General features: G+C 40.9%; 1 protein-coding gene and 1 long non-coding RNA gene across 3 annotated transcripts; one reads left to right on the top strand and one right to left on the bottom strand.

Annotated features, from left to right (window-relative positions):
* Nucleotides 1-10,696: 10,696 nt before the first annotated feature.
* LOC121769379 lies at nucleotides 10,697-19,593 on the top strand. 2 transcript variants are annotated; one of them, XM_042166174.1, is made up of 4 exons: nucleotides 10,697-10,800; nucleotides 18,030-18,093; nucleotides 18,182-18,537; nucleotides 18,636-19,593. In XM_042166174.1, exons 1-4 carry the CDS (start codon nucleotides 10,777-10,779, stop codon nucleotides 19,272-19,274), a joined length of 1,083 nt encoding a protein of 360 aa, XP_042022108.1. In that variant the 5' UTR covers nucleotides 10,697-10,776; the 3' UTR covers nucleotides 19,275-19,593. The 2 variants fall into 2 exon arrangements, with proteins under 2 accessions (XP_042022108.1, XP_042022109.1); XM_042166175.1 differs by lacking the exon at nucleotides 10,697-10,800 and adding an exon at nucleotides 17,528-17,643.
* A 109-nt stretch (nucleotides 19,594-19,702) lies between these two features.
* Nucleotides 19,703-21,671, bottom strand: LOC121767568. Its single transcript, XR_006043137.1, has 2 exons — nucleotides 20,378-21,671; nucleotides 19,703-20,201 (listed from the first exon to the last, which is right to left on the bottom strand). It is a non-coding gene; the product is annotated as an uncharacterized LOC121767568 (long non-coding RNA).
* Between the last annotated feature and the right edge of the window lie 330 nt (nucleotides 21,672-22,001).

Here is a 22,001-nt window from a genome sequence, read left to right as displayed (position 1 = left end):
TTAAGCAATTGAGGTGGGCTTCCTTTTTAAAAAAGGACAAAAGTCCTAAATGTTTTATTATGAGAATGAAAATGTGTTTATCATGCCGTGTTTTGCTTTAACGTGCCTATCTGATGTGGCTCTGGCCAATATTGTTTAAATCGAATTCGGGTCCTCGTAGGGCCGCAAACCCTACTTGGATTAGTGTACACCAATGGTAGACTGTGTGCTAGCGTACGGGCTGGCCGGTCTAGTGGCTTGGTTTGTGGCCACATTCCAAGTCATGTATGAGCAGATATGGCTAACGTCTATGGGAAAATGACTGATCAGTCGATGTTTTAAATGGAAATGATTTTGAGTGCCTCGAGCATTTCTAAAGCTAAACCCCGATGGTTACTTGTGAATGGCATGATAAATTACTCTTTATCGAAAATGTTTTCGGCATGAGCCACTGAGTATTCTTATAGTACTCAGCCCTGCATGTGTTTTCCTTATGTGCAGGTTGAGCGGCGACGAGGATGTGGTGGTGTTGAGCAAGTGAATTTAAGATATTATTGTTGTCTTTGAACCTTGAGTGTCGTTGTGTCTTCACACATGACGTCACTCTTTCTCTTGGTCGTTTCCGCTGTGACGTTTCGTTTAATTATGTTTTATTTGGGCCGACAACTTTAATTGTTAGGATAATGGATACTTTGAATTTCTTGTTGGGTAATATCAAACTCATGGTTATTTATTTGGATATTAATTGTTGGTCCAACTTGTGTTGAAACCCTAATTGTTTTCGTCTATTTATTAAATTCTTTTAATCACGATCGCCCGTATTTATTAACCCTAAAGGGCGGTCGTGACAGTTTGGTATCAGAGCCTCAGTTTCTTTCCGCTCTGGACCCAAGAGTCTTTTTAGTCAAAAATCTATTCTTGTATTAATTGACTAAGGTATAAACATTGAAGGCTCAACACCACGACTCGTCACGCCCAACCGCGAAGAAAGAGGTAAAAGTATTTTGGTGACTATGGGATTGGATTATTGAATATTGAGAGTTTCAATGGAAAATTTTGATTTTGGTGATGGAAGTCAACACGTTAGTTTTGAAAAAAAATTATGCATATATAAAAAATGTAGGATGACATATATGAGGATGTTAATTGATTGTGAAGCATGATTTTGCTAAGTACCATGAATACCGTCAAGCATGAGAAATTGTATATATCTAAATGAGGAAAATATGTGATTAAATGTTGAACTTTCACGAGTGTTGGAAGAATTTAACTCCTATCTTACCTATATGTGGTGGAATTCTATGTGGTTTTGAGAGTCATTAAACGCCGAGTACGAAATATTGATTTTGATAGATACTAAGATAGAGATACGAAGTACAATGCCTATGACGATTAACTTCTTGCGTGTAACCATACGTACCTATAGAATACGTAATATATAATTTCACGATGAAAATAAATGTGGAAGTACGAAATACGAGGCAAGTAGCCTATGGGAAATAAAAGTCGACATACTGTGACATGATGAAATGCGAAATCAAACAGAATGAGTGAACCATCCACTTTGAGCACCCAAGTTTATTCTTGGCATGATGCAATCATCATACCCTTATCTTGTATACACATCTATATGTACCCATTCCATACTCTCAACATCTTTCAGAGCCATATATCTTCTTTGTTCTTTCCCATCTTGAGCTGATGTTGAGATTTTCCTTCTATGTAGATGGTTGGATCATATTTTGCCCAGATGCGTAATAGATACGCCAAAAATAGAAATTTCCCCGTGGAGAGATATCGGGATTATGAATGGGATGGAAGGACTGACCTCATGAGTTACGTCACTGAATTTTGGAATCTTTGGATGGACGCCTATGCGTTCGGGGGAGCCACCCACCATGCTGGAATCACAAAGCTTATTCACACTCTACCGCTCCTCTGGAGTCAGTGGGTAGCTCAAGCGGCAGAATCGTTTACGTGGTATAGCCTGCCCGAATACACACCGCATGGGGACTTGCCCGGTCTTCTGGAAGTACTACTTCCGGCCTTAATAAGGGCAGCTGACGGACCACCACGTTCTCCACCACCACAGATTTATCCGTCAAAGCAAGCACATGCAAGGAAGTTTCGATCTGATAGTGAGCCACATGTCTCACGTGTGCCCCGAAGAACAAGGCTCGGGATGCGTACTTCGGCCCCTTTAAGAATAGAGAGGGAGGTCGAGAAAATAATCACGACAGTTCCTTCCCCAGCTCGCATTGAAGTAGAAGACGAGGAGAAAGATGAGGAACCCCTCGAGGAAGAAGAGGAACCCCTCGAGGAGGAAGAGAACTCGCATATGGAGACTGATGGTGAGGCCGATGAGGAGGAGGAGTGGGAGGAAGGAGAAATTCGGGATTGATAGTCATGGTTTAGTTTGCTTCATTTTAGTTTCCCTTTTGTTTTGATACCGTTTTTTTTTTGCTAGGACTATTTATTGTTTTATCTCCACATTCTATTTTCCTACTTCGTTTGCTGTGATTGATACTAAGACCTCTTGGAGGCAACATTTTGACGGCTATGGAAACTTATATTTTTGCTACCTTGATGGGCCATTGTCTTTTGACATCCTATTGTGCAATTGATCTTGTTATTCGATTTTGGAATCGTCCTTTATCATTCTGTTGTGCAAACACCTATTACTAACCATGGAACAATCGTCTTTCTCTATCCCCTTGTGCGACTACCTTGTGCCAACTTATTATGCAAATGTCTTTTGTTAATCCATGGTACAATTGTTTCGCTCTATTCTATCGTGCAAACGTCTTTTGTTATCCTATTGTGCGAACCTCTTTTGCTAATTCATGATACAATTGCTCCTCCTTATACTATCGTGCAAATTTCTTTTGCTATTCTGTGGTGTGAACATCTTTTGCTTCTCCATGGTACAATGGTCTTACTCTGTCCATGATACAATTATATTTTGTCTTGTTGTACAATCGTCCCTTGATCCCCACTTGTGACATATTGCATGACCTTTTCAACTATACAACATGACTATTGATCGATTTGAATAAGTGCGATAATAACCCGTTTGATTGGTAATAAAGCAGAATGCCGCCAAGACGTAATGTAAGGAATGCGAACCGGGCGCCTACACCTCAGGCGACCGAAGTTGAGAGTGTGGCACAACCAACCCCACAACCTCCACCACCACCACCTCTACCTCAAGTGGACCGAGAAATTGTGAAGTTGTTTTTGAAACAGAAACCACCTGTCTTCGATGGAATGGGAGAGCCGGAAAAGGCTGAGAGTTGGATACACGCATTGGAGCGCATTTTTACAATTTTAATGTGCAACGATGCCGAGCGAATGGCTTGTGTGACCTATCAGTTGACTGGGTCAGCTGACTTCTGGTGGGATACCAAGATGAAGACCACGCCACGAGATCAAGTGAATGGAATGACCTGGGAGAATTTCAAGGATGCGATATATAACAAGTACGTGCCAAAGAGCTATCGAAAGGCGAAGGCGGCTGAGTTTTACAACTTAACTCAAGGGCGCTTGTCAGTGAATGAATATGATCGCGCACTCTGTGATATGACCCAGTATGCACCCGAACAAGTTGACACGGATGAGAAACTGGCAGAAAAATTCCGTGAGGGTTTAAGGCATGAGATAAAGATGGCTTTGGCTAGTCGTGGAAGACTTACATATGCGGAGGCGTTGGCCCTCGCGCTAGATGTTAAGGCAGCTATGCCTAAGGAGAGGGTGACGGAGAACACTACACTGGCTTTAACTCCATCACATCATTCCCGGGAGAAGAGGAAGTGGGATGGGAACAGGACCCACTCTGACAACAAGAGGTACCAACCTACTCAAAAGCGACCACAGTATGGAGGCAGACAGAATTTCGCTAGCCAAAGGGGTGACTTCCGACCCAGACCACCACCCCAAGGCGATGTGTGCTCCAAGTACCATTTCGAAGAGTGTAGGATGCAGAACACCACCAAGTGCTTCAACTGTGGTGGAAATGGCCACTTCTCTAGAGAGTGTCCGAGCAAGAACGCGGGGATGGGTTCAAGGCAGAACAACCAAGGGTTCCGTCCGCAGTCGAGGGCACCACCAGCACCACCAAGGACGAATCATGATCAACCTCCGCGACAACAACAAACTCACCGTCCGAGACTACCCTCCCAGGCTAGAGCATATGCGATGAGTTATAGACAACCCAAGACTGAACAAGGGAATCACGAGAGTGGAAATTTGGCAGGTATGGGCGAACTCCTCGATACACCTATTGTTGTGTTGATTGATACGGATGCATCACATTCTTTCATATCAGAACTATGTGTGGACACATTAAGTTTGCCTGCTTATAAATCTGAACATAAGATGATGGTGACCTCACCAGTGGGAGGGGTAATAGAGATTTCACGGACATGCTCGAACGTAGAAATTTCCATGGGAGAACTTAGGCTAGTCGCGCACAACTTACGAGTTATGGCCATGAAGGATGTCGACGTAATCTTAGGAATGGATTGGTTGGCTGCGAATTTTGCTACAATCCGATGTAAGGAGAGGCAAATAACATTACAAGCCCCTGGAAAGGAACCAATCGTGTACCATGGGATCACGATGAACAGAAACACATCTATCATCTCCGCACTTCAAGCCGTTACGATGTTGAAGAAAAGGCGTCATGCCTATCCGGTCTATCTACAAGGAGATGAGAAGGAAGAAAGAAAAGTGGAGGATGTCGCGGTGGTACGAGAATTTTCAGACGTCTTTCCTGAAGCTTTGCCTGGCCCACCGCCAGATATACAATTGGAGTTCACGATCGACCTAGAGCCAGGGTCGGCACCAGTGTCTAAGGCTCCATATCGAATGGCACCTAAAGAGTTAGAGGAACTCAAGATACAACTGCAAGAGCTAATGGATTTAGGTTTCATTAGACCCAGTGTGTCACCGTGGGGCGCGCCTGTGCTTTTTGTGAAGAAGAAAGATGGGTCGATGAAAATGTGCATCGATTATAGAGAATTGAACAAGATGACTCTCAAGAACAAATATCCACTGCCGAGAATAGATGACCTATTCGATCAACTTCGGGGAGCTGGTGTGTTCTCAAAGATGGACTTAAGGTCCGGATACCATCAATTGAGGGTCCGAAGAGAGGACATACCGAAGACTGCTTTTCGCACAAGATATGGTCACTATGAGTTCGTGGTAATGCCATTTGGATTGACGAATGCACCTGCCGTATTCATGGATTTGATGAACCGAGTATTCCACCCATACTTGGATAAATTCGTTTTGGTATTCATAGATGATGTACTCGTTTACTCGAGGAATGAGAAGGAACACGAAGAGCACCTGCGAATTACCTAGGAGACATTGAGAAGTGAGAAATTGTACGCTAAATTCAGCAAGTGCGAATTTTGGCTTAAGGAAGTAAATTTCCTTGGTCACATCGTGACGGCAGAAGGAATTCGAGTGGATCCTGCTAAGGTTGAGGCGGTACAACGGTGGAAAGCACCTACAACACCAAACGAGATTCGGAGTTTCCTAGGCTTGGCAGGATACTACCGAAGGTTTATTGAGGGGTTCTCCAAGATAGCGAGACCCATGACTCAACAACTCAAGAAGGGGGTGAAAGTCAATTGGACCCCCGAGTGTGAGGCAAGTTTTCAACTATTGAAAGAGAAGCTAACTAGTGCACCGATTCTAGCTGTGCCAGAGCCTGGGGTGAACTACGTAGTGTACACGGATGCTTCAAAGGTGGGACTTAGATGTGTATTGATGCAAAACAACAAGGTGATTGCTTATGCATCCCGACAATTGAAGCCACACGAGTTGAACTATCCAACCCACGACTTGGAGTTAGCAGCGGTAGTTCACGCCTTAAAGATTTGGAGACATCATCTCTACGGAGTTCGATGTGAGATCTTTACAGACCACAAAAGCCTGAAGTATTTCTTCGAGCAGAAAGATTTGAATATGCGGCAAAGAAGATGGCTCGAGTTGGTGAAAGATTGTGGCATCAATTATCACCCCGGCAAAGTAAATGTAGTGGCAGATGCTTTGAGCCGGAAAGATCATTCCCAGCTGGCTACTTTTATCACCAAGGAAGAAAGCCTGATTCGCGAGTTCAGCAAGATGTGTTTGGAAGTGGTAAGAGCACCTGAAACAGTGGAAGCACGAATCGCCACTTTAGCCGTTGAACCGGATCTGAGGTCGAGAATTATTGAAGCACAACGGACGGATGCAAAGTTGGGGGAGATTCGTGTAGAAGTGCGAACCAGTGAATCTGGGAATTTTAGTGAAGAAGGCGACAATGCCCTTACCTTTGAAGGAAGATTATGCATGCCGGATAGCGAGGAGCTAAAAAATGAGGTTATGAGTGAAGCGCATGAAACTCCTTACACTGCCCACCCAGGAAGTACGAAAATGTATCAAGATTTGAAGAAATCCTTTTGGTGGAATGGTATGAAGAGGGACATAGCATCATTTGTCGAAAGATGCCTAGTCTGCCAGCAAGTGAAGATTCTACATCAACGACCGTATGGGAAGTTGCAACCACTAGAGATTCCTGAATGGAAATGGGAGCACATCGTCATGGATTTTGTGACGGGATTGCCAAGGACTCTGAGAGGGAATACCGCCATCTGGGTAATTATAGATCGACTTACCAAGAGTGCGCATTTCATACCGATTCTCATAAGCTATGGGTCCAACAAACTGGCTCAAATCTACATAAGGGAGATAGTTCGATTGCATGGAGTCCCAGTGACTATCACGTCCGATCGTGACCCGAAGTTCACCTCAAGATTTTGGGTAAGTCTACAGAAGGAGCTTGGAACCAAATTGAATTTCAGTACAGCGTTTCACCCGCAAACCGATGGACAGTCCGAAAGAACAATCCAAACTCTCAAGGATTGTTGAGAGCCGTGGTACTCGACCGAGGAGGAAGTTGGGAGGCAACACTACCACTGATCGAGTTCGCCTACAACAACAGTTTTCAGGCAACGATAAACATGGCACCGTACGAGGCATTATACGGAAGAAAGTGTAGATCGCCGCTCTACTGGGATAAAGTTGGCGAGAGAAGAATACTCGGACCTGATGCAGTCGAAGAGATGGTGGGAATCGTTCGACAAATTCGTGAGAGGATAAAAGAAGCTCAAGACAGACAGAAATCATACGCGGATGTCCGACGAACCGACTTACAATTTCAAGCTGGCGATAAAGTTTTCTTGAAGGTATCTCCGTCAAAAGGGATAACACGATTTGGCGTCAAGGGCAAATTGAAGCCGCGATTTATCGGACCTTACGAAATTCTCGAAGGAGTGGGCCCCGTTGCATATCGATTGGCGCTGCCACCAAACCTTGGTAATGTGCACAACGTTTTTCATGTCTCGCAGTTACGAAAATACGTGTTCGACCCGAAGCATGTGATCCGTTTTGAGGAAGTCGCGTTGAACCAAGACTTGAGCTACGAGGAGAGACCCCAATCTATTCTGGACCGAAAGATCCAGAATGTGAGAAATAAACCTGTTGCTTGTGTGAGAAGTAATTTGGAAAAATCATGGGCATGAAGAAGCCACGTGGGAGAATGAGGATAAAATGAGGGAATTGTACCCGGAACTCTTTACTTGAGGGTAACAAATTTCGGGATGAAATTTCTGTTAAGGGTGGTAGGATGTAACGCCCCACTTTTCGAACCCTAAAGTACTTGTATTAATGCTTTTATTTTGTGATGTCCGTGAATTAATTGTTGTTGGACTAGAGATTTGTGGAATAAATGACTGCACGAATTTAATTAATTCCTGTCCGTGAGGAATATTTATTGGACTCAATTCCGTGTTGGATCCGATAAATTAAATAATTAATATAAAAATCCAGTCCGTGATAAATAAAGATTTGATCATCAATCCGCTTTAAAGTTATTTAATTAAAGATTCTGTAAAGATTATCCTCCTCCGTGAAAAGATATTCATCCTCTGTAATCTACAAATAAAATACCAAATAAAAAAAATAGAAATCCCCTCAATACAAGATCTGAAACCGCCCCTCACTCTCTTGAATCTCTCCCCACTCCCCAAATCTCTCCAACCTCTCAACCAAATCTTCTACTCCTCTATAATAATTGCAGCACCATTCGTTCCTCCCATCTCTGTAGGAAAACAAGGATTTCTCTTCAACTTCAATCCAAGGTAATCTTGCAAACTCCATCTCCATCTCTGTTACACGTTTTTAGGGCTGTCTAAATCAACTCATCCAATTCATTGCAATTGTTGAATAAGGCCGAGACGGAGATTCAAGAACCATTTTTTTCAACATCCGTCTGCAAATTGAAGGTAAACACCTCTCCCATCCAAATTTCAATTTCATTCTACTGCATCCATACACATTTCATCCTACTGTTGCCACAATCTGCGATACCTCCTAATCGAATGAATCGAAGCAAACTAAACTAAAGAAACATGCTTTAACTCACGAAATCAAATAAAGAACTTACCTTCGGGGAGAAATCGGGGCGGAATCGGGAGGCTGACCGGAGGCAGCGCCTCCCGGCAGCGACGGTGGATGACAGTGACGGCGGTGTGCTGCAAACTGCGCTGCGTCTCATGCTGCGGCCTGACACAGCGAACGACGACGGAGCAGTGGTGCGGTCGGCAGCAGTTCTTCCCGACGGTACAACGAGAGCTCCGTGCGGTCTGCAGCGACGATGGCGACGTCCTCCGGCAAGTCGTGGGTTCTGAACTGGGATCGAATCGGAGCAGGCGACGAACGGATGGAGGATTCCTACCGATCTGGCGAGAGAGAAAGAGAGATAGGTAGAGAGAAATAGAGAGATGTGTAGATGATGGTGATTAATTGGGCTCCTTTGTTTTTTTTAAAAATCTGGGCCTTGGGTTTAAAATGATTTGGGGCCTTGTTGATTTAATAAATTTATGGGCTCCATTTAATTGTTTGGGCCTCTTTAATTTAAATGGTAGGATTTGGTTAGTTGGGCTCCAATTTAATTTGTTGGGGCTTCTTAATTTAATTTGATACATAAGGTGGAGAAATAATTAAACTTTGAGTCTTTTCAATAAATCTTTGGGCCGATAATTAATAGTGACGAATTATTTAATTAATTTCGGAATATTTCAACGAATGAATAATTATATCCTAAGTCCGAAATAAATATAGCTCGAGGGGAAAATGCTTGCGATAATTTAATTACACACTTTGATAATTTAGGGGATTTTATTTCGATATCGTTAAGAAAATACGAGGAGCCAACGGAGGAAATTAAGGGCGTAAGTGGCCGCCGAATAATCGAAAACCAAGATAAATCGAGATAAAAGACTTCGCTTAGGATGCATGCATTTTTACTTATTTAATTTAAAAGTATGTTGATTTATGTGTTATTTTAATTCTAAAGGTGATATCTCGCAAGAGAATCGTGAACGCAAAGGAAAGAAAATAGTTTCGGATTAAGCAATTAAGGTGGGCTTCCTTTTTAAAAAAGGACAAAAGTCCTAAATGTTTTATTATGAGAATGAAAATGTGTTTATCATGCCGTGTTTTGCTTTAACGTGCCTATCTGATGTGGCTCTGGCCAATATTGTTTAAATCGAATTCGGGTCTTCGTAGGGCCGCAAACCCTACTTGGATTAGTGTACACCTATGGTAGACTGTGTGCTAGCGTACGGGCTGGCCAGTCTAGTGGCTTGGTTTGTGGCCACATTCCAAGTCATGTATGAGCAGATATGGCTAACGTCTATGGGAAAATGACTGATCAGTCGATGTTTTAAATGGAAATGATTTTGAGTGCCTCGGGCATTTCTAAAGCTAAACCCCGATGGTTACTTGTGAATGTCATGATAAATTACTCTTTATCGAAAATGTTTTCGGCATGAGCCACTGAGTATTCTTATAGTACTCAGCCCTGCATGTGTTTTCCTTATGTGCAGGTTGAGCGGCGACGAGGATGTGGTGGTGTTGAGCAAGTAAATTTAAGATATTATTGTTGTCTTTGAACCTTGAGTGTCGTTGTGTCTTCACACATGACGTCACTCTTTCTCTTGGTCGTTTCCGCTGTGACGTTTCGTTTAATTATGTTTTATTTGGGTCGACAACTTTAATTGTTAGGATAATGGATACTTTGAATTTCTTGTTGGGTAATATCAAACTCATGGTTATTTATTTGGATATTAATTGTTGGTCCAACTTGTGTTGAAACCCTAATTCTTTTCGTCTATTTATTAAATTCTTTTAATCACGATCGCCCGTATTTATTAACCCTAAAGGGCGGTCGTGACAATAATGGTGCAACTAAATAGAAGATTTAAACCCAATTTTCATCACCTAACTACCTGCTCATCTTTAATGCAACTGGTGAGTATTGAATTCAAGTATGATGGCAAAACTCAATCACTCACAATTCTGTAAAAAAATCTCTCCGCCGCCATTTCCTCTCATTAGTTTTAGGTTTTGAGTGCTAAGCCTACTTCAGAATGAGTAAATCTCCACTTAGGCGTCCTACTCCTAAAATGCATTCATTTATATGATTATTCCAATAAAATATTAATAAATAAAACAGTTGATGCATAGTGAGAGGACGAAACCCTAATCCGATTGCCACATATCACATCCCAACTACTCGAAAGTAATGGCGCAGCCTACTCAGCTAGATCCGGAAGGGTAAATTTTCCTTCACTCAACATCTTCTCATGAAAGATTTGGTCTAACACCATTTATCTCTGGTTTGTACACGGAGTCGACGATGATGCCTACCCTAAAAAACTGTCATTCATCAAGCTTTTCTCCATGGAAACAAACATCGACAACATTGTAAGTATCTCATTTGCATCTGCATTTTTTACTCTTGTAATTTCACTCTGCACTTCGTCTCTTCTAGTGAAAAATTAAACAATTGGGTTAAACAATTTTAATAGGATAAAACCGTCACATGGACATAGAAATATGCTTACTTTTGGAAACTTAAAGCTTGGCCTCAGTTATTTAAGTTTTGCAATTTCATAAAGCTTCTGATAAAGACATGTATTATAAAGCTTAGCACATAGCTTCTACCTCCCGAATTCATCGTTGAGCACGGAAACACCCACCCATTCCCTTGTCGACTTGTATTGCCTAACAGACACTATTGGAAAGTCGTTCTTTCGAACATTGGTAGTGGTTGTCATTTTCAAACGGGGTGGTTCGATTTCATCCGAGATAATAATATAAGACATGGTGACACATTAACCTTCATTCTTGTAAGTGATGGAATATTTTATGTGAATCATTATAGTTAGGAAGTGGATGTCCTCCAAGGCGTGACATCGAAGGTGTGCAACCATGTTGCTTCTTGTACTTGTTGATCTTGCAACAAAATTGTACTCCCTCTGTCCCATAATAGATGTTATGTCACACTTTCCTTTTTAGTTTGTCCCACAAAAGACGTCACATTTCATTTGTTGGAAAAAGCTCTCTTTCACATTATTACAGATATACTATTTTATCTCTCCACCTAACACACAAAACAACGTCTCCAAAAATCTCGTGTCATTTCCCAAGTATGACATCTATTACGGGCCGGAGGGAGTAGTACCTAACCCGAGTCAGTAATTGTGTTTTAGTACTAAATAGCGATGATGAATATGATGATTCCAAATCATGCACGAAGTGCTCAAGGGCCATGAGCGCATTGGCCTTAACCGAGTACGGGCATCCAACTTTCATAGTTGTCTACACTAAGTCTTCCATCAAGAAGAGTTGGATCTATTTTATCCCCAACTATTTACTGTCATATATCAAGAAGAGTTGCTCATGCAGAAGATCTCTGTTGAATTCTGAAGGCAACATATACGAGCCTCAGCACTAGAAGATTTAGGTGAAGAAAGGCTAGGGACGTTTCAAAAATGATAACCAACTTGTTCCGGGAGTTCGATGCACTTTTTAGCTTGTGGATGAAGATGAAGTCCACTTCTATGTCCATTTCAAATACTAGATTGAACTCATGTATTGTCGTTATCTATTTGTAGTTAGTTTGTATCTGATGGATCCGCGAATTTCTGATGTTAGTAAAAGCTGGTAGAGAATGAAAACTACAACACACAGAATTTACGTGGTTCGATTTACTGAAGTAAATCTACGTCCACGGGAAGAAGGGAGGGCAAGATTGTATTGCTTGATCTGGGATTACAGCTTACAACACAGACTTGCTATATGATTTTATCTCTAGAGAGCTTCACCTTCTTCTATCTGATCTAAGTTCTATTTATATCTTGAACTAAGATCTTGGCTTGCATCACCACCCTAAGTCGTGGATGTCGTGTAGGTCATGGCCTAAGATCGTGGATGTAGCGTAGGTCATGGCCTACGATCGTGGCCTGAGTTGACACCACGTGGTAGTGGGTGTGTTGGACATCCTGTATGGGTCCACTAACTCCTTGTTCGGTCGAATACTGAGACCGAACTGCTTTGGTTGCCGATCTGAGAGTAGAGCTTGATGCCGACCTGAGAGCAGAGCTTGATTGGATGGCTTTTACCGAGCTGTAGGCTGAGGCCGAACTCTTTGGTAATGCCGAACTCATACTCCTGCTTTGGTTGCCGATCTGAGAGTAGAGCTTGATGCCGACCTGAGAGCAGAGCTTGATAGGTTGGCTTTTACCGAGCTGTAGGCTGAGGCCGAACTCTTTGGTAATGCCGAACTCATACTCTTCCTTGGGCTTTGGGCTGATGGGCCGTCATTGCTGTTGGGCTTGTTTAGTACGCACCCTATCAGTATCCTATTTTGGTGGTGCTTGTAACCTTTGAACAAGGTTATATTAGGCCGAGTCTTACTACCGTAAGATACATTTTCAATCTATAGAGGTCCGGTTTTAAAAATGTGTGACGTCCATGATGGACACAATTCATAATCGAAAGTGATATAAGAAGTATTGATTAATACCCATCATAACAAAACAGAATGAATTGTATTAATGGGACGTGACCATGAAAAAATTAACAAAAAATATTAGTAACTTTGAAACTCCGTGGTAGGAGCAAAAAGGAAATTGGTAGTCCACACTTATTAAAAAACTAGATCTTATTCAATATGCAACGGACAAATTCAAAATAGTGACAAGTTCAAAATAGCATCAACAATGTATGTGAAATCCAAAGAAAAAAAATGAATACAAGCTCTAAACAAGTAAAGTGTCATCAACAAACTACATATTGAAATCAAGTCACATTTCAACTGCCAAGTCGTCTTTCTTCTTATCCCATGTGGTGGTAGGTTCGATGCTGTGTATGAAAGCCACTCCATCATAATCACTATCAGATCGACTCCCATCATCCCTTTCACTATCCATTTGCACCTCAAGAGGATCAACCTCCGTTTGCCCGCGTATGAAATTGTGGAGCAAAAAAAAGCAATGATGAGGCTTGTTTGCACATCAATCGAATAAAAGCTTGCACTATGAATAATCTCCCAATGCATTCTTATCACAGCAAATGCTCGCTTAATGATGTTCCTTGCTTTGGTACGATGCATGTTGAACAATTTTGTGGGTTTTTGAGGGGCTTCATAGGCGGGACCCCATTCTTTCAAATGGTATCTAACCCCTCTGTATGGCGTGTGATGAGGCTCGTCTCATGAATGTGTTCTATCATAAAACTACGTCAAATTCTGTAAACTAGCAGCCAATTTTGAGCCAGGTGTGTGTGAAGTCCGCCATTTTTCAGAAAATGAGTTGATCAACTGGGCGGACGAATGGATCAAGAGAAGGAGTCAAATTTGCTGCACAAATGGATCAAGTCGAGTCAAATGACATGTAGCGGGAGCACCCAATGAGAAGACTGATGTGTCGCACAAGAAAGATCCTCAAGGGCAAAGGGTATAGCAGACTTTTCAAAGAACAAATGCCCTAGGGATCAAGACCTCATGCCTTCCTATAAATGGACATAGAGAAGGAGGAAGCTTCCAACGATGATGCTCATTAGTTTTCAGCTCTCTTCTACTCTTCTATAGCTAGAATTGGGAGCTCTCAACACTTCATCTCCCTATTTTCCATCGCACACACACTTGGTCTTGTTTTAGTTTAGTTAGTGGTAGTTTGGTGTTGGTTTTAGTTTTTAATCGTTCTGTTCTTGCTATTCCGCTTCGAGAAGAAGCGATTAAACAATTTCTTGCTTTCCTTTTTTGTTTTTCAGTTTACTTTTGATGTCATCGACTTTTGATGTTTTTGATTTAGTAAATTTGATGTTATGGTTCCGTTTTTAGCTGATGTGTTCTGATTTCATGCATGGTATTTCTGATCTGTTTTGATTTTCGTTTGATGTTGCATGTCTTGGCTCAAAATGTCTTGTTTCGTGTTCCGATTTGGTTAGATCTGAGTTTTGCATTTATGTTTTGTCTAGTTATGAAGAAAATCATGAATAGGATGTTTAGATCACAAGTTGATGTTTAGATTTTGGGAGTAGATCCAAATTTACAAGTTGTTATGATGTTTCGTCTTTCGTAACTTTTCAGATCTGTTTTCTTTTACTCTGTTTTTCATGTTGATGCTGTGAAGAAGAAGAAGTTGTTGGAAAAGTTTTGCTTACAGTACTTTTTGCAGGAGACAGACAGTCGCCCCTTTTATGCTGTTTGTCCATTTATGGAAAGTTTCAGTTAAGTTGATCAAGTAGATTTAGTTACGTTTAGCAAGTTGATCAATTTAGTTAGTTTAGTTTCTCAAGTCAAGTAGTTAACTTAACCCACCCCTAGAAAGCGTGGCCGCAACTATTCCCAATTCGTGTCCAGCAAACAAATGTTAAGCACATCATCTCTGTGGGATTGATCCTTACTTCCCCTATACTAGTTAATAGTATTGTGGGTTAAGGTTTTGAGAACACACTTTTTAGATCTTCGGTTCATCTCACTCAAGTCGAATCTAAGTCGAGTTGATCAGTCTGAGTGTCCTGTGGATCCACTCACCGGCATTTTGCAGGTAGAACGCACACATAGGCCAGCTGGATCAATTTGATGATTTAACTTGAGCAAGCCACAACGATAAACTAAGAGATTAAGAAGTGAAAAGTGGGAGTTTCTCAGCATGATAAAGCCTTCACTATTCGCGTACCCATTGTTGCACAAATAGTATTGACATGCGGAAGACTAATAAGTAATAACAACATATAAAACTAGAGTGGACCTAAATTACCCATAACCCAAGAAAATTAAATAATATCCTCGAGTGTGTCTTGAGTGCGTCTCGCAATATCCTCGAGTCCTCTGCAGATCCCTCCCACGTAGGTAAGACATAGAAAAATCTTAGACGGAGTCGCATACAACTAGTGTGTTCGTGACTATTTGTCCTTTCCTATTGCAGTATCTTGGCAGATCTGGCGCAGGAACACGAACGTTGATGTATGTCCCATCCAGTGCTCCAAGACAACCCTTTTGAAATAGGCAAAAAAAAATTTAAGATGTATTAGTTTAGTTGGGGATACACATAGAATATTCAAACAACTATTAATTGATCCAAAGAAACAAACCTTAAACCACTTTCACCTTGCGTAGGTGCAATTTTCATCAACGGGTTTAGGTTTCACCAGCAAAATCTCATGGAGCTTTAGTACACCATGTAAAACAACGTGCATGGATCGAGAAATGGTCTGCGATGAGCAAATGAAATCAAAACCAAACACACGAGTTTTCTTGTGGTGAGACAATATACCCAAAAACATTGCTACATGTTCTTCAACGGTGACGAACTTCTTATTCACAAGAACACTGACGTCCTACAATAAATGGCATAGTCAACCGAATGTGTTCCTATCCATGCGTAGATTATCCAAGCAGGACCGATCGGTTACACATTGGCAAGAATGCGCTCAAGCAATGAAAACCTATTCCTCCAAAACCATTTAGTTTTTTGGTCTTCTTTGATATGATAATGGAGATTAACATCCAAATAACCAACATATTCAACTGATGACTTGTAATTATCTCCTCTAGCACTAGCATGAAGTAGGATAGTTCTTTACGCCTAAGTGCAACCTAAGAATGGTGCAAAAGGGAGAGTTATTAATTTCAATAGCTAAAAATGATTTGCTGAAAAATCAAAACTTTGTTTCATCATTCATTTGAAAACAAAAACAGAAATACCAACATTAATCTAGTCTCAAAGATGCTTGATAAGGCTTATTTCATGCATTGGCTTTTTGGTAATCTTTACATGTTTTTGGGGAGATAATGCAAAAATATGTGGAGAATAGTGTGCACGACATGTACTTAATTAGAAAAAGAGCACAAGTCAATCAGACAAAACGCAACGCTTTCTGGTGAAATGCAATGGGAAGAGCTGCCTAATTGATAAAGGAGATACATGTGGAGAAGTCGGCGCTGCTAGAAGATATAAAGGGGGCAAAGAGAGGGATATGTCTTTAATCTCAAGAGCAAAAATGTCAATGCTGAGTAGAAACCCTCAAGGAAGAGGCTGCCAAGCTGCCCCATAAAAGCAGGGGAACATGAAGCAAGAAGGGAGTTATGGTCATCTTTACCTTAGTGCTTTAGTTAGTTGTTCGCTCTTCCAGTTCTGTTTTCTGACTTTCACTCACGGAGGCCGAGTAGTTTGTAGCTTAGTAGTTGTCCACCGCATTTCAAGTCCAACTGTTAATCGTTCCGTAGCTAGCTCGTTCCAATACTCTTTGGAGTGAAGAAACAATTCTAATTTTTGTTTTCTAATGTTGATTTATATTTCCGTTCACACCAAGACATGTTCGGTTTAAGTTGTTTTGCTTTCGCACTTTTGTTCTGAGACTCTTTACCGTTTAGTGGATAATTCTATTTTACTCATGCTTTCTATGCTTACTTACCTTGCTTTTGTTTTCATTTATACTAGTTTCTCATTTGTTGGATGCTTTATGCAATTGTTAGCTAGGTAGTTCAGTAGATCTAGAGTTTTCTCGTGGTTAAGTTCTAGATTTATTTATGTTTTCTCGTCCGATTTCATGTTTGTCTAAAGTAGGTCCACCATTTTAAGGTGTCTTGATTTATGAGCTTTTATGTTCTTGTTTTTTTGTTTGTTAAATGCCCATGGAGTTTTTTTGCAAATTATAATGCAAAGAAGATAAAATAGTTCAGATGTCGGTTTAGGAGATCCGATTTAGTTCAGTTTGATGTTTTGTCTTTTTTACACTTTTTCAACTTTTTGCTATTTTAGATAATGTCCTTGTTTTACTTTTTATGCATGTTCCCTCTATTTAGGTAGTTAGCATAGAGCTACCTAAGTCAGGTGCTCCAGTCTATTGTGTTTCTTTGTTTCACTATCATCCAAAAGTTTTAAGTTTCAATCTAGAATACCACATTCACTTTCCTAGTCTTGTTGATCAGTATAGATTTAGGGTGTGTTCGTTTTGTCAAATACCATTTTTCCAGATAGAGTTTTGTAGCTGAAAATAAAATTTGTATCTAAGTTTATTTTTTTAATAGTTGTTTGTCTTGTGTGATTTTATTTCTTCAGTTTGTGTATTAATTGTTTGGTTTGTGGGTAATGAATATGTGTAGGCTACACAATTTCTTTTCTACCCCTCTATTATTTAACTATTTCCACCTATGCCCTTTAGAAACCCTAATACATATTGGACTTTTTTGTGAAAATTTCTTCATTCCTCACGCAGCTCTATCATATTCTATCCAAGCTCAACTACTCCAACTTGGTGAGTGCTACTCTTTTCCGAGTACATAGGAATGGGTTTCCAATTGCATTTTATGCTTATGGCTTCATTTTTTCAGTATTTTGAGGGATCGATTTTTAATTTTATGTTCAACAAAGGTTAGCATTTAGAGCTTCTGGGTTTATTTACACGCACGAAAAACCCCAACATTAGACTTGTCCGATGTTTAATTGGTCGCCAATTATGATTCGTTTTGTCCCCCTATTCAACGAAGTTTGGCATTTGACTAGATCGTATGTGTTTGCAATTACAATCGATTCTTTATGATTTGTTTATGCATTTGTGATAACAATGATTTATTTTGTAAAGTTCTTCCTTCATATAGCTTGAATTGTTGTGTTGTTTTATCGATTGAACTCGTTATATAGGGTAGTGCAATGTCCGACTCTAAGCGTCCGAAGACCACTGGGGATGATAACCAGGGTGATGCAAGTAAGTAATGGCTTTTATTTCAGTCATTTTTGTTTTGGTCTTGCATCACTGTATTAATGATGTTTTGCTGATGTTGTTGTTAAATTAGGGGTGAATGCATATCTTAACCGATACCGAAAGGCTAAGGGCGACCGAACTCGTAGAAGTTGGACTGATCGGGAAGAGGAAATCCTCGTGACTGCAATGAGGGACCTGTCAGCAAGTGGCTGGAAGACCGATAATGGATTCCGGTCTGGATTTACTGGAAGGCTCCATGATGCTATTAAGCAAAGGTTTCCAAACACTGACATCAAGATCTGCCCTCATATCAATTCCAAAATCAGTGCTTGGAAGAAAACGTACTCTTCATTGGTTGGTATTCTTGCCCGGAGTGGCGTTGGATTCAACACAAACAATGACTGCAAGATAGACTGTGATGACGATCAATGGGAGCAGATCGTGAAGGTATATTCTTATTCAGCAAAAAATTATCTTTGTTGTTAATGACATTCTTATGTACACGTAGTACGACCATTTAAAAATTACTCACATATTTTGCACAGTGTGACCCGAATGCGAAGTTCATGAGGGGCAAGAGTTGGCCATACTTGGAGCATTGGCAAATCATTTTCGGTAAGGATAGAGCTACTGGCGCATTCACTGAGGACTTGATGGAGGCTGTGAACAGTCTCTACACTCAGGGCAGCTTGCATTCCCCAGGTGGATCTTATGGTCAGTCCATCAGCCTAGCTGATGACATATCTCATGTGCCTTCGCTTGGAACTGTGCCTCCGGATGGAACCGTGCCTCCGGCTGGAACCCCCCCTATGGAAGGTGTAGCTGATAGCACTGGGCAGAGTACTGGTCACAAAGGCACGTCAGATGGTGGTGCGAAGAAACGGAAGAGTGACAAGAATGACACAAGCGTAGACGGACTGATTGAGATGCTCGGGAAGATGAATCACGACACCAATGCCCGGCTGGATTGTCTTTCCAAACGGATAGGCTATGAGTTCGATTTGAGTAAGGCACGGAAGGATGTATATGTGGAACTGGGCCGCATACCTGGGCTGTCGCGGGTACAGAAGTTTGATGTCGGGGAAATCATCCTTGAGAAGGTAGAGCGCCTTGACTTCTTCCTTGGAATGCCGGATGAGGACCGTCTAGCTTATGTTGTGCATGCGCTCGCCAAGTATGGGTAGTGAAGTGTCCGGGCAACAAATATTTTTGAGGGATATGCCAATACATGATTCCCTTCTTTTGACTGATTAACTATTTGGAGCATATGTTGGTCATTTATCATAGTTGCTTGTGAAGCAAACTTAAAACCTTGAACTGCCTTCTTTTGACATCCTAACTATTTGGACCATATGTTGGGCATTAGTGTAGGTAAGCAATGGATGTATTTTGGTATTGGTAATCCCTACTTCATGCGCCATATTATGAATATTAAGCTGTAATTGTTGACACTAGTGTATCAGGTTGCTAAATTATGATGCTGCTGAAGCAATCATTTGTTTATCTGTGATTTCTCTCTTTTTCTCATCCATGTCTCCATCAGATAGCATCGCCCCAATTCCAACTGATTTTTTTTTAAATTTAGAAACTCATCTTCATAATCTAACAAAAGTTTAATGAGGATAAAATGAAGCTTACTTAAGTTCATTTTCACATGATAGTACACACCTTACTTAAGTAAGCAATGAAGCTTACTTAAGTTCATTTTCACATGATAGTACACAACCTTACTACAACTTACATTGAAGGAAAGTCCATCACAGAGACAACCATACATAGTCCAGGTACTACGCTCCTAACGATGTTGATAAAGCAAACCACAACACACAGCAATAAATACTACGAAACTAGAACAATGATACCATCTCCCACCTCATATGTAGGCAACATTACGCATCCTACCAAACACAGTCACTTCATATTATTCCTCCACCAGTTGGCTGGGCTCGTCGAGCCGCACGAGCTCCCATGCGGTGATTCGGCTGGATTGAATTTCTTCACACGTGCAGATGGACGAGTAGCAGGTTTGTGGTTTGCTGCCCCACTAGTCCCCGGATGCCTGAAGATGGGGCAAGTCTCAATGGACTCCTCAATGTCCAAGTTATGATAATCTTCGGAGAATGAAAAAGAACAAAACAAATCTGAAATTTAGGACTTCAATCGATCGATTTGGGTAAGAGAAAGAACAAAACAAATCAAAATATGCTGTGAATTAACAGTTCGTTGCATTATCGAGGTATAAAAAACACATATTTGGGCGAATTTCATAATCTAATAAAGGACGCACCTTTCACACCGGATCGACAACGATCGACCTGCTGGGTTTCGAGTGCGAAGTGCGATTGCAGTTTGTAGTCGGATTGCAGTCACAAATCGAAGTACGACCTTCGTACACACCGTTGGATTTCGAGTGCGATTGCAGTTTGTAGCTAGTCAGGCGACGAATTCAGTGTTTTCGTCTTCGAGCTCTTGCGCCTTGCAATGTTCCCCAAATTTGGAGAAGGGCATATTGATTGTACGAAGGGGGTAGAGAAGTAATTGGAGGTTGATTCAGAATGTTGTTCAAAGTGAGAAATGGTATTGCGGCTTTTTTTTGAGATTAATAAACACTCCGTTACAGCTATATTCATCGGGCCTAGGCGGGCCTTGCAGATAGAGTTTCTGAGGGACCGAACAACTGTATATGTAGGTACCATTTCTTAAATGGTTATTACCTATAGACCGAACGGGTCCTTATGGTTTTAGTCACTTTTTCAAATCTAGTAGGTAACTTAAACCACAATTGTTGCGTGGTAGCAGCCATACCACATCATGACATGCACATAGACTGCTTAGGTTATGCGGTACGCTATCGCTTCGTACGATAGTGTAAAATGATGGCCGCATGTGTGTTTCTACTTCTTGCCAATGCTCAATCGAAATCGCAAGAATATTAAGATTTCAACTTATTCAAATTGTAGAAATATTATCTACTAAAAAGTATACTTCAATGCAACATACAGAATAAATCATAGACCTCATTCACAGGATCAATACTTCAATGCGAATTCACTGAAACAAACCTTCAAAGGGCATTCGAGTAAAGGATGCCAAGTCAAATATCACTGTATATAACTTCCGATGCAAGTATTTTGTTATTTTCAGCAATCAATGTCAAATCAATTTGTGAATTCGACAAAAAATGGTAACAGAGGGAATCCAATTAAGGGGAAATAGACAACATCGTTATTCCAGGTTTATTAGTTTGTCATGGCAAAAGAAATACCTCCCTCCATCAACCCAGAAGAGATCTGATGGTTTGGGCTCTAAACGAGGACAATATTACAACAAAGACGGAGAGAGATGTGAATGCAGTCTTCTAAATCGACCTTCCTCTTTTGACCGAAACTTGAGAAACTCAAGTTAACTTGAATTTAGGGCGAGGAGACAACGTAGAATAAGGATAATGAGGGGTGAATTGGTCTCTAAAGTGGCCTATATTGAATCGAGATTTTTGGGTTACACACAATAGCAGGGGCGGAGAAGGGATTGTCTATTCTATGAAATGGAAGATACGAAACCAAATTTGAGCAGGTCAAGAGATATATCCCGGGTCCTAATTGCTATGTTTCATTTTCTTTTATAATGCTTAGCCTTTAATGTCAACTCATGCTCAACATGTCATTTAGAGGAACACATTTCTTGTCTTGTGCTAAAATCTCTATTTGTCGAACACCTTTCATATCCAGGTAATTTAATTATCACCCTGAAAGTTCAAGGCTTGTTTTGTCTGACTACTCTTTAAATTCCTCGTGTAAAAAATTGTGTACATTGTTAAATTAAATGTACTATAACTAACTGGTTTATCATCAATATTTTCCAACTAAGGCACCTTGATGCGGTCGGCTAAAGATACACTTCTTTAACAATGT

This window comes from Salvia splendens, chromosome 15 (genome assembly GCF_004379255.2).
Source record: "Salvia splendens isolate huo1 chromosome 15, SspV2, whole genome shotgun sequence".
NCBI classification, from domain to species: domain Eukaryota; kingdom Viridiplantae; phylum Streptophyta; class Magnoliopsida; order Lamiales; family Lamiaceae; genus Salvia; species Salvia splendens.
Note: the sequence above shows the minus strand (reverse complement) of the source record. Positions and strands in the feature narration are given on the sequence as shown.

Excerpts from the sequence above, each read along its gene's own strand:
- LOC121769379 (XM_042166174.1), top strand. The coding sequence starts at position 10,777 with ATGGAAACAAACATCGACAACATT. Across the intron at positions 18,094-18,181 it reads TGATAACCAGGGTGATGCAA|GGGTGAATGCATATCTTAAC; the intron begins GTAAGTAATGGC and ends TTGTTAAATTAG. Across the intron at positions 18,538-18,635 it reads AATGGGAGCAGATCGTGAAG|TGTGACCCGAATGCGAAGTT; the intron begins GTATATTCTTAT and ends TATTTTGCACAG.